We start from the raw sequence: 12,404 nt of genomic DNA, 5'->3' as shown, positions 1-12,404 counted from the left end.
ATATAATTGTTTCCAATATATCATAAAATCATTTTTACATTTTACATTCTATTAAATATAGTGAAGATGTGCAATTTTCAAAATTTAATAAATTTTTTGCTCGCGAAAGCTAGCATTTGTCAATCAATTCATCTCCAATGCTCATTATGTTCTGAAAAGACAAATGCTAGGTGTCATTAATACAAAATATGTCATATCATAAATCACATTTATTAATTATAATTGTATATAGAGTAGTATATAGAATAGTATATAGTATGTATAATTGTGCAATAGAACATTACTTGTTTCGATATTATGCCCGACATATAATGTTTGCTAAAAAAAACCAAAGTACCATGTAATAGATAATACAATTTAGACATAAGTACGACACGAGACAAAAATTTAATCATTAGGTATTATGTACTATATTAGGTAATATAGTTATATAATTATAATTAAGTAGTTATAAGTAATTATAATGGTATACAATGATTTTGTGAATGATGGAGTATGAAACGTTAAAGTAAATTTTTTTATACTGTATTTATATTTATAGATTTATATACATTTTATGATGATATATAATATTATATATAATATTATATTATCTTGACAATATTTTGCGTATCTTATTCTTTTATAAAGAATCGACTTATGTACACATACACTTATGTGCAGAATATATAAAAAAATATTTTAATATTCAATTTCCTTCTATTCTCACACATTTTCTCATACTAAATAAAAATTAGAATCCGTATTTAATGTTATACATATAATAAATCATATACATATAATAAGTACATATGGTAATACATATGATCAATTAATCAAAATAAAAAAAATCTCTATTCCTTTTCTTTTAATCAATCAATCAATCAAAGATTTTCAAGTATTTGCAACATTAATTAAAAAATGCAGCTCTAGTTTATTATGTGTCGCATATATTAAATTATCAGATTAAATATAATGTTTAATTTCTTTACTTAAATATCTTTATCTAAATATTATCTTGAATAATTTATTTTTAATAATTATCTCGAAACACACATGAGTATTTATTTTTAAAAAATCAATATATTAAAAATCCTTCTCCCTCTCTCTCTCTTTCTCTCTCTCTCTCTCTCTTCAACTGAAAGTTAATTTAAAATTTTCCATTTAATTCTTTTATCAGATCTAATTATGAAAGAACATGTTTATCGTATCATATTTATCACAAATAAAATAAAGAAAGTTTACCAAGTAGATAACAAATTGTTGATAACGTCGCATTATTGAAAATATATTATATCCATGAAAAATTGAATATTACATCCATTAAAAATTGAAAGAATGCACCGTATCCTATGTCTTACGTCATCGCCTTTCAAAAGTTTTCACAGAAAACATCCGATGAAATTATACATAAAAAACATTCCGATGGAGCGACGTGCTCTTGCATATAATTTTATTGTATTTGTTAAAAAAAGAAAGCGCCAGAACATTCAAAAACCTTGGAATACCCAAGCTCCTTTTTCTTTTTTCAAGGGAAACTACCCCGCTAAACCAGAATGCCTTTCCTGGAACCTTTAACTGCAACATTCCTTTCTTAGAATGCCTCGTCTCGTATTGTGTTGTACACACCATATGGTGTATAGGCGCCTCCATTCATGGGTGCACATGAACTCTACTAGGAGTTTTGCAAGTTATTTCAACAATGAATGAAATTTCTTAAACCAATAGCGGCAACTCTGCCTTCGATTCGGAAACACATTCGCCTAAAATAATAATCTCATATGGCGTGCATCATTTTACAAACAATTAATGCATTCAAATTAAAATCGATTGTTAATTTTTCTCGGAAGCAAGACAATGGGTAATAAAATATAATGATTGATCACGAACAATGCGCGCAGTAATGATTCTAGACTTTTCAAAACAGCCTTTCTTTATACATATACACATTAATTACGTGCACTTAATAAAGATTATTATTTTTATAATAATGATTAAAGTGTATTTATAATTTTTTACGAATCCTCTTCTGACATATAAGTAGATTTAAAATAAGATATTGACTTGTGAATTCTTTCTCTATCGTATTGTAATAAAAAAAGTTATTAATTAATTAATATAAGATTAATATAAATATAAATAAGAAATGTAAATGTATAAATAGATTAATATAAATATCTTAATATAAATATATATTTTGACTACTAAGGACAAGAATAAATTTGATGACGCAGAGTTTGGACTCTTGGCTTACAAGTTTGTTTACGGTGGAAAAATTATGGCAAAAATATTTATGGCTGGGTGAAGACTTCCGAGAATTCGTGATCACACACTCGTCGTCGAGTGTTATTTAAATCCGCAAAATCTTATCGATATACTCGAAACGATGAGATAATTCGGGAACATCATGTGGTTTTTCGCGCGATAAGATAAGGCACGATACTTTTAGCCATTCTCGTCGCGAAACGTGTAGCCGATCGATCGTGCGCGCTTAAACGGGAATCGTTCAAACATTACTCAAGTTCCCCTGAAAAAGCACAAATATTTCGCGCAAATATTTTCGGAAAACGAAAGACGCGATGGCATTCCCAGACGACACGCGTGTCGAAATCTTATCTAAATCTCGACCACCCCGAACGCAAGAACACAGCATTTTTTACACGGACAGCGTTCTCTTCCATTGTGCTCCCCAGAAGAGGTCTATATGACCCGTCTGTCTCGGCTAGAGTCACCGATGATAGTTTAGGGCCGGTTTCCGTTTCCGGAGGAAGCAGGGCTTGAAAGAATGAACCGCTAGGGTCAACGCGACGGGGGTGCGGCCGGTAAAATTGAGCCTCGCTCGAGGACGAGAAGACGCCGGGGTTGTTTCTCGACTTGGATTCTAGGGCGTATTCCGCGAACAAAGAACAACGGCCGCGTTATCGTGACGCTGCGCGGAATATTTCAGCGGCGAGCGGAGGCGAATATCGCGTTACGAGTGAGATCAGCGGCGGCGGAGGCGACGGCGATGGCGACCTTTCTCTCCGCGACCTTCCCTTCCCGCCGCCATTGCTGGCATCGCCACACATGCCATATACATACATGTAGCTCGAGCGCGCAGCTACCGATAGTGCCGTACGATCTGGGTGGCTCGAAGAGCCAAGGTCTCCCTTTCTCGACTATTGATCCTGGAATTTCGGGAATTTCTCGATTAGATTTTTTTTTCTGAGGTATTTTAAAAGAATTGCTCACCTTTTTTTTTCGTTTGACACGCGATAGGAAAGATTAGATTGGAAATGGACCGATAGAGTGGAGTTGGAAATTTTCCACTGCAGGCAATTATGTCTTTGTTGAAATTAATTGTTCTATTAATTGATACTGGCTCTTTTTTTCATCTGTACATTTCTCTTTTATCTCTTATCTCAGACTTTCAAGAAATGTAAGCGTCTCTTCTGCGAGAGCGATATTGTTTCTTATTTAAATGTCTCGTACATATTTATTCATATGTTTATTCAGATGCGAATCAATTCTGGCAATATGCATAAAATTACCAGATTCGTAATGGTCTGCTTTTAGAATATATAAATTCGTAAAATTTAAGACTCTAAGAATAAAAATCTGCAAATTCGTTCTATAGATTTGAGAGACTGCGATATCGACATAATAAATAAAATAAAATGTTTATCATACGCATATTTACGCAACAATAATAACAAGTATAGAGTGTGTGAAAACAATTCTGCGGAAATGCGGGGACTGAGGATTGGATTTCGCTTCGCTAGAAGAGCTTACGTCATGTTTCGAAAGGCTCGGTGGGAGATGGTAGATTACGGAGGTCGTTAAAGTATGGTTGCAGGCCTTGCGTCGACGAGTTTCAGTCTGTTAACTGGCTATCGAGGAACGGGGATCGTGAGTCGTCAACGCCGTCACTGACGTCTCATACTATACTTCCGCCAACTGTACAAACGACTGCTATAGGATACGCACCGCTTTGTCGCGCTCCCCGCGAGCTGCTAGCAGCTGCGAGTCACACATCAGACTCGAACGTATCGAACGCCTCGCGCTGTTATAATCGTCTTTTCTTGCTCTACATCGCAAGACAGTTTATAGAGACAGTTCGACGGATACTCGCGCGACAGGGCATCACGTGTCGCGCAGTTTTTCGCGAGACAATTGCTCGATAAGACACGACAGCGAAAATATATCCACGACATACTCGCAAAACGGTACGTAATAATAAGGGGAAAGAGAGGTCGTGCCAGAGGACAAAGCCGTGGTGGTTCGCAGCAAACAGGCCGACTCGATCTTCGGGTATGTCTTTTTCTTCGTTAATTTGCATTCCACTCGCATGTATCGCATGCGCTTCTCCTTCAAGTCCAAAGAGAATTTAGAAAGTCCCGCATTCCTTCCTTTCCCACGCCAAGCTTGTGTGTGTTTTTTTTTCATTGCTCGCCTGGAAACTCGCTTGCTTTTATGTAGGTAGGACGCACCCAGCGCGAATACGTGCTAAACTATTCAAGTGGCATATAAGTGCGATGATAAGGGCGATTGACCGCGATATCACTAACTGATAGTGTTTCGAGATTTGATCGGCATCTGTTTACTATATCCCTTGCCCTCGCCCCGCGCCTCTCTTTCTGTTTTATCGGCATCCTTTCATGTACGATGGCGTCTCTTATCTCTTGTTATTGGGTGGGTCCGTATTTATTGAAGATTCTGGACGACGATAGCCAGCGAGTAAATAATCTGCAAAAAGGACAAGATATTAGAATAAATTCAAGTGAAATTATCGGATTAATAAATGTGTATGTAACGCGATATCAGTAAAGATAAATTATTTTTGTCTTTTATAATTAAATATAATTTAAAGCTGAACTATTTCATTTTTTTGAGGCTTTCTTTTTTTTATAATCAATAGAATTATACGTATTGATAACAAAAATTATATATTGGGCGTCAAAATGTAACTTTTAATTGATCTCTTTAATGTGTTGATTTATTCGAATAATTTCTTGAAGGAAAATGACTGGCGCCTGTGAGGCGTGCCCCCTATCCTTTTCTCACATCTTTTTCATTCATCCTACAGAAATTTTTCATCCTATTCGGAACTCCTCTTTTCGGCATTTCAAAGGCTTCCGAAGTCAAAAGATATTGACACTAGGACTATGCAACTAAAACCGATGTATGTTGTCTATTGACGATATCGCCGACCACACGCTGTGACTTTATATAGTTCGTGGAAATAATACACGATAAATTTCTTAATTGCCCTACAATTTTCTTCTATTTTCTAAGAAAGATAAGATTACTATGTATCAAATTATTTTTTTGTGACATTCGATAACTAGTCATTTTATAAGAATTTATAAGAGCAAATGGTAATCATTTTCTATACATCATATGAGCAAAGTCCAAAACGTATCGCCAGTTATTTGAATAAATGATTTAAACGCAAATGACGAATTTGTAATTCAAATCTACCCGGTATAAAAGTTAAAAACAAATGTAAATCATCAGTCTGTCTAATATTTATAATTATATTTGACATCACCATGAAAAAATGCACAAAATTGTTCAAATTACTACCGGAATTGCATAATCAACGTTGATAAAATCAGCCCACAACTTTTCGATTGTGTACGTGACGTTCCATCGTTGCCAGCTCTCTTTACAGGCTCGGATGAATAGTCTTCAGAGGAAAAAAATTCAGCGCTGATGTCACTATATGAATCTTCGGACGATCAATGATTCGCGCACTTTGGCCATTTTGATGTGTCATTTTCGCAGCATCGGGATGCGTGTTACAAAAAATTCTCGGAACAGGCGCCTTGTAAATGTAATATCCTTGAACGATTCATTTCGAAGGCAACCTGCAACAGTTAGTCAAATTTAGCTTAATTAGCGAAAATGGCGGGATAGTCTGGTCAAATTACAGTTGATAATCGAGAATAAAGAGGCTCTTTATGAATTGAATCTCAAGGCTAGAAAAATTGAATCAAGAAATTTTAATCATTGCAAATCTCGCGCTTCGATTTTCGAACATGTAGATGCCTTCTTCGCGAAAGAATGTCAAAGAGAGAGACACGAGTTTCTCCTAAAACGGATACGGAGCGATATGACGGACGGTGACAAAGAACGAGTTGTTGCAGTCCGTTTGCCAAGCGAATGATGTCTGATACGTGGTATCGTCACGATTGAGGCATTACCTTTCACAGGAGTAGAAATTCCTTCGCGAAAGCCCTTCTCTCTTCTCGGGAATTGCGTGACTGTTAACAAACGCATGCCAGCGTTATTTCGCGGAATAGCGTTCTCTCGCTGAAAACTGAAAGATATTTGCGATTAAACGTGAAATATATTTATGAAATTAATTTATTAAAATATAATTATCTCATATTTAATCATATTTATTTCGAGCGCGCGAGTATCATTTCGTCGATCTTTTTCCGCAAATAAAAAAGTTTATCGATGATTCAAATATACTCGAAAATTTCGAAAGTCTTAATCATCCCGACTTTTTAAAACTGGAATTTTTCGAAAGTAATATCGTACCATTTTAAGTCTCTCGGGATGCTCTCCGAGGCATTTTATCATTCATTGGAAAATTCGAAAGATTTCCATCTTTTTCCCGACCTTCCTCGAGGGGCGCCGCGTCGACATCGGGAGGGGCGTCGCGTCGCCAGCCAACCGCTCCAAAGGTCCGCTCATGCTCTGGAACGTTGGGAGTAATGTAATAAGATGAACAGAAATAGAAATTGTGGCGTGGCAACGTCGCCCAGTGTCGCTAGTGGGCTCTTGTATCGTGGCCACGTTCCTTTTTCAGCAGGCACGGTGCTCGGGATACACAGGGCGAATTTCTTTCGCTACTTTTAACCTATAAGATGCATCTATTTGCCCACAGAATTATGCGTGAGTCTCACCCTTAATATTCCTCTTTACTTTAATATACATGTAGCGACAGAGATCCTGGGTACCCCTTATTTTATCACTGATTTTATGTGTTCTTTGTTACACTTTATTAACTGGAAAGGGGAGGATAGCAGACGGGTAAGAGGTCAAGTCACGTGATGCTTGCGTACATATACTGCACTTATGAATGAATGTAGATGTGTTTTAGAAATTAATGATAAGACATGAATAAAAAGGGCCAACAGTCGACGATCAAGGTATCTTTTCATACTGACATTTGACACTCATTTCTAGCGTCAAAAGACGCTTTTACGTGATGAAAAATGAGAGATTGATATTTTTTTAGATACTGAAAATGTGTGAGCGATTTAACATCAATATGAAAAGGTATCTTCGTTATCTTCGTGTAGTAAGGATATGTAAGTGATTTCAAAAATCCTTCCCATGTGATGTCATCTCTGGGGATCGATTGTGTATCATACAACTTGGTGAAAATTACGAAAGTGAGCAAATGTACTAGAATATTTATAAATTTCATTAGTCAATATCTAGTAAATTTGCTAACTTTTGTAATTTTCACCAAGTTGTGTGATACACAATCGATCCCCTGAGTTCTGCGTCCACGATTCATATTATTCAAATAAGAGGAGTAAATGATTCTGCTCGAGGGTGGATTTTTGAACTCATCCTCGGAGAAGCCTCCGAGCATCGTGGACACAAGCCTTAAGAGTTGGTCACATGATCGGTTGAAGGATTATTTGAAAAAAACTACAGGTAAGCCCGATGCAATAAAGTTCACATTTAAAATCCACTTTTTATTACATTCATCAACGCAATTTTTTCAAAAGATTTTAATAATTTTCTTTTCGATATCTGATATTTAAAATAAACATGTAACATTAACGTGTTATATATTGATATCCGAAAAATTCAAAATTTATGGCAAGATCCGTACGATATACCATGATTATATCTCATGATATATAAATTTTTTCAAGATTTTAAATGTGAATAAAAAATTACAAGGTAAATTATATTGAAAGTATAATATTAAAATGCATGAGTTTTTGTTTAAGAAGAATTTTTAGTAATTCTAATACTTGTCAAAACTGGTAGTATGTAATATTTTTTTGTAGCTTTTCTTGACATTAATATTACACAAGTATGTAAAAGAATGAAGAGGTTTGATTTCTTAATTAGTTGATCAATTAGAATTTAGCTTTAATAATATTTCTTTTGGTATTTTCTATTTTTTATTGCATGCTTAGCATAACAGCTGTTATCAAAGTAAAATATTTGAGCTAACTAAGCAGGCCACATTTATTACACATTGTAATTTAAAGCTTATCGCGCATACGTGGTCTCTGGCAATTTGATAAAGAATTGAGGAAAAATGAGAATTGAATGTCATTAAAATGAAAATTCCTTATATTGTTGCGTTGAATGTAAATAGAAGCTGGAAATGTTAATGAATTATAATGAAATGTAGAAACCTATTAATGTCTTCTTTCTTTCTTTACAGCTTCTCAAGCAAAAAAACATATTTACTTCAAGTCTTTTAAATACATTAGAACAAGTATGACTGGGTGCATTGAACAATTCAGACTTCCTCTTCCGAACCGTAAACGACCAACACCATCTATACCATCCCAATTTATTGAAATATCAGACGAAGTTGACAACATTGATTATCGATTTGAGTCCGCTCGGTTAGAGAGCTTCAAGAATTGGCCATGTGTATGGATGAAACCGGAAAAACTTGCGGCAGCTGGGTTCTATTATACTGGCGAAAGTGATAAGGTAAAATGCTTCGAGTGTCTCGTAGAAATATGCCAGTGGCAGCCAGACGACAGTCCAATGGTCGATCATCAGCGATGGTCCGGAAGATGTAGATTCGTTCGTAATATCCCTTGTGGCAACGTGCCAATCGGCGCGGATCCTAACACGATTCCAACGCCTATGTCTAAAGGATATGATGTGTGCGGACCTTACGGTACAATCTACATGCCTTTTTCCGGTCCCGATAACGAAGAATTTACGGAAAACATGAAATTTAACTTAGGAGTATTTAACCCTCCTATGAGACCAAAGCATCCTGAATATGTCACTTACGAAGCTAGATTAAGTACATTTGAAACGTGGCCTAAAGCAATGTCACAAACTAAAGAAGAATTAGCAGAGGCTGGCTTTTTCTACACAGGAAATGGTGATCAAACATTGTGCTATCATTGCGGAGGAGGATTGAGAGATTGGGAACCAGAAGATGATCCTTGGGAACAACATGCTAAATGGTTCGACTACTGCTCGTATTTGCTTATGACCAAAGGAAAGGATTATGTGAACAAGTTCGTTGGAAAGACATATGCTAAACCGGTAAATATTTATAATAAAAAATATTTTTCACATTCATACGTAAATGGAATTGTGCAATTTCTATATTTTTAATATAGTTGTAGAGGAACGTAAAACAGTTATGTTAAATATAACAAGTGTATATATTGTGAAATATATATGATATGTTAATTTTGAATTCTTTCTCAGGATATCGTAAAACCATCTACAACCGCTGAACAAGATCTGACATCTAATGAAGATGAGTGTATTGCTGGAAGTTCTCAAAGCTCTACCAATTCCGAAGACACTAACAAAGAGAGTACAACATTATTTAGTACAGGATCAAGTGAGGCCAATATTGAAGAACAGTCTACTGTTAAAGCATCTTGTGACAAGCCAGTAGACAAAGATGCAAGAATGTGCAAAATATGCTACAGTAGAGAACTACGAATGGTATTTATGCCATGTGGGCATTTATTGGCTTGTGCAGAGTGTGCAAAGAACATGAAAATATGTGGAGTATGTCGGAAACCTGTGAAGGTTACTGTACAGGCATACATTCCATAGTGTCTTTATCCTCAATGATACACACATGTGCAAACTTTACTAACATTTTCATTGTCTTTGAAGACTGATAAACTAACACTCGAAAATTAAACTAAATGACATGACTCATGTAGCATACCGATCTGCAGGTACAGATATTACTAATGAGAATTTTAATTTCCCATTAATGGAATAAATTTTTACTCGTCTCGATCTAATAAAGAAAAATATTCTGCACTGATGTGATGAATGGATTTTGTGATTGTTGTGCAAATAATGTGTTTCTATATTCGAATATATATATATGGATATGTAATATGTGAATAGGAAGCACCATAAAAAAGATTGTTAGTCAGTGTGCAAAACACATGTGACATATCACAGATTTTTATATTATAATTATTAAATGATGCGAGTACAGATCACTTTATTATAAAAAGTGAAAGATGGACTGTACCTGCAACGGGAGGATGTTGCTATTTGAATGTTTTTGATTTCATATTATGCGATATGAAAAATAAAGGCAAAGTTCTTCTGCCATTCTATATTCAAAATATAAATAGCAACATAACATGGAGTCTAGTCATTAGTGTTATATAATGATGAATGTGCACATAGATGTAAAACAATTACTATTAATTATATGTAAAATTATTATGCCTAATCTAGATCTAAGTTATAATTATTTGTGAAAAAATGTTCAGTTTAAACTTTTTTCAATAGTTCAAAAAAAAGATTCGAGAAGCTCTCTTCTACAAAACTTCAAGTATTAAAAGAAAAGATCATTATCTATTCAGATTTATGAAAAATTGAATTTAATCGGTCAACTTTTTTTCTCCAACTTTTTTCTTCAACTTTTGTTCATTGTATAATTTGTAGGAGATATAATTCATTGTAATGTTTCTGCACACACACAGATATATATATTATTAGAGTCCGGTCATTGTTCATAGAAACATAATATATATAACTTTGCGTTAAACATAATTAACTTAAGCATTCCAGATTGATAAAATGAATTATATCATTGATAATATGTAAAATTGGCATAAATTCAAACTTTTTTCACTGCACAATGGAATGCAATGCTAAGTAGATTTCTAATAATCAAATATGATTGACAATTAGCATCCCATTGAAAAGGAATTACAATGCAAATATTCGTTTATGTAAACCTGATATAAACACTTTTGTAGGTAGTGCATAAATAAATTTTTTTAATTTAACAAATTTAAGATTATTACTGTTGATTAAGAAACATTAAAGAACTTTAACATACCCAACACATAAAGAGCATAGTTTCTCATAATACTGGATATTTACAAAATGTGGAAAATGTGTTTTCTAAACATTTGTTGAGATAAATCGATTAATATAAATTCAAAAGAAATATAATAATATTTCTCGATATATATATCAAACACAAGTAAAATTTCACTAGCGCGATATATAGAATTCTAAAATATTTAATATATATTTAATTTATCTGCAAATATTTTCTGTATATATTAGTACACATTTTAAAATAAATTAACATGTATTCGTGTATAGGAGTATTAAACATCAGAATAATAGTTTCACGAAACTGAATTTAGCAAAAACTATGTCATAGATACAACTTCCGTATTACGAAGAGAATTCTATGTTCATAGAGGCACAATATTAAATAATTTTGATTCATATAAAAATAACAATCACATCTTGAGACAAACTAAAGTTGTAGCATTCAGCCAGCATAGTGAATGCAATAAATTTTCATAGAAAAAAATCACACAATGCAGTACATTATAGACTAGAACTATATAATGATATCCTTATTTCGCCACTAGTTAACATATGGGAAGTTGGGATTAAGAATCGCGCGCGTTGTATGTACGGTAATCGTCTATAGAAAATAGTGTCCTATTAGTTCTTTAAATAAGTCGTTTTCTCAAATATAGTATAATCCGTTTTGCCAGCGTATATAAAACCAGAATTATAGTACTTCCTATTCGGCAATGGGAAGAAATAAGAGACTAAATCTTGCATTTTTATGCTGTAACTATTCTTGATATAATCTATTATTATTATTACGTTCCCTTATCCTGTTCAAAGTTATTCCCTTTTATCAATGCACATATTTTACTTGTATATGCATATACACAAACTCTAAACTTAGAATACTTTCATATTTATGATGCAAACTTTCTTTTCAGACACCTATAATAATAAAATGCAGTTATAATATTTGTGTACCCTGGGTAAAAATAACTTTAGTATAATAGTGCTGTACAAAAAATAGCGATACATGTAATGTTTGCGATAATTATAATGTGATAAAATTTCAGGTGGTTATTATTTCCCAGAAATATTTCCCACATCCAACGCATGTAAAATTTTTTCGTATCATATATATGATAAGGATAACATGATAAGAACGTGAGTTAATTGCATCAATATGTACGCGATATATCATTTAATAAATAAAGTTATCTCTTGTAAAGATATTTACGAGGATAAAGCTCTTCTTTTAGAATCATGTGCTGATAAAGTAAGTACAGTGATAAGGACATCCGGTCACCTTGGTCACTTCAAAGATTTTCCTTTAATAGATAAAATGTAGGTTTACTGAATCACGTGCGAATTGTCAACAACGAGTAATAATTTGTGCGTTAAAGTTT

At 33.9% G+C, this 12,404-nt stretch overlaps 1 protein-coding gene and 1 long non-coding RNA gene across 7 annotated transcripts; one reads left to right on the top strand and one right to left on the bottom strand.

Moving 5' to 3' along the window:
- Positions 1-508: 508 nt before the first annotated feature.
- Positions 509-7,387, bottom strand: LOC145961901 (uncharacterized). 4 transcript variants are annotated; one of them, XR_014435741.1, is made up of 4 exons: positions 6,508-7,387; positions 6,165-6,280; positions 3,211-5,828; positions 509-3,146 (listed from the first exon to the last, which is right to left on the bottom strand). It is a non-coding gene; the product is annotated as an uncharacterized LOC145961901 (long non-coding RNA). The 4 variants fall into 4 exon arrangements; XR_014435740.1 differs by having other exon boundaries at positions 510-5,248; positions 5,545-5,828; positions 6,508-7,353; XR_014435738.1 differs by having other exon boundaries at positions 514-4,704; positions 5,542-5,828; positions 6,508-7,351.
- LOC145961900 (baculoviral IAP repeat-containing protein 7-B-like) lies at positions 3,817-12,067 on the top strand. Of its 3 annotated transcripts, XM_083082464.1 has the most exons (5): positions 6,880-7,121; positions 7,211-7,367; positions 7,449-7,638; positions 8,387-9,237; positions 9,406-12,067. In XM_083082464.1, exons 3-5 carry the CDS (start codon positions 7,518-7,520, stop codon positions 9,763-9,765), a joined length of 1,332 nt encoding a protein of 443 aa, XP_082938590.1. In that variant the 5' UTR covers positions 6,880-7,121; positions 7,211-7,367; positions 7,449-7,517; the 3' UTR covers positions 9,766-12,067. The 3 variants fall into 3 exon arrangements, with proteins under 3 accessions (XP_082938592.1, XP_082938591.1, XP_082938590.1); XM_083082466.1 differs by lacking the exons at positions 6,880-7,121; positions 7,211-7,367; positions 7,449-7,638 and adding an exon at positions 3,817-4,269; XM_083082465.1 differs by lacking the exons at positions 6,880-7,121; positions 7,211-7,367; positions 7,449-7,638 and adding an exon at positions 4,290-6,864.
- Positions 12,068-12,404: the final 337 nt, after the last annotated feature.

Source organism: Camponotus vicinus, unplaced genomic scaffold (assembly GCF_025532165.1).
Source record: "Camponotus vicinus isolate PSW18456_S1 unplaced genomic scaffold, iyCamVici1.0 SCAF_11, whole genome shotgun sequence".
Classification (NCBI taxonomy): domain Eukaryota; kingdom Metazoa; phylum Arthropoda; class Insecta; order Hymenoptera; family Formicidae; genus Camponotus; species Camponotus vicinus.
The sequence above is the reverse complement of the archived record's forward strand: the minus strand, read 5'-3'. Positions and strand labels throughout refer to the sequence as shown.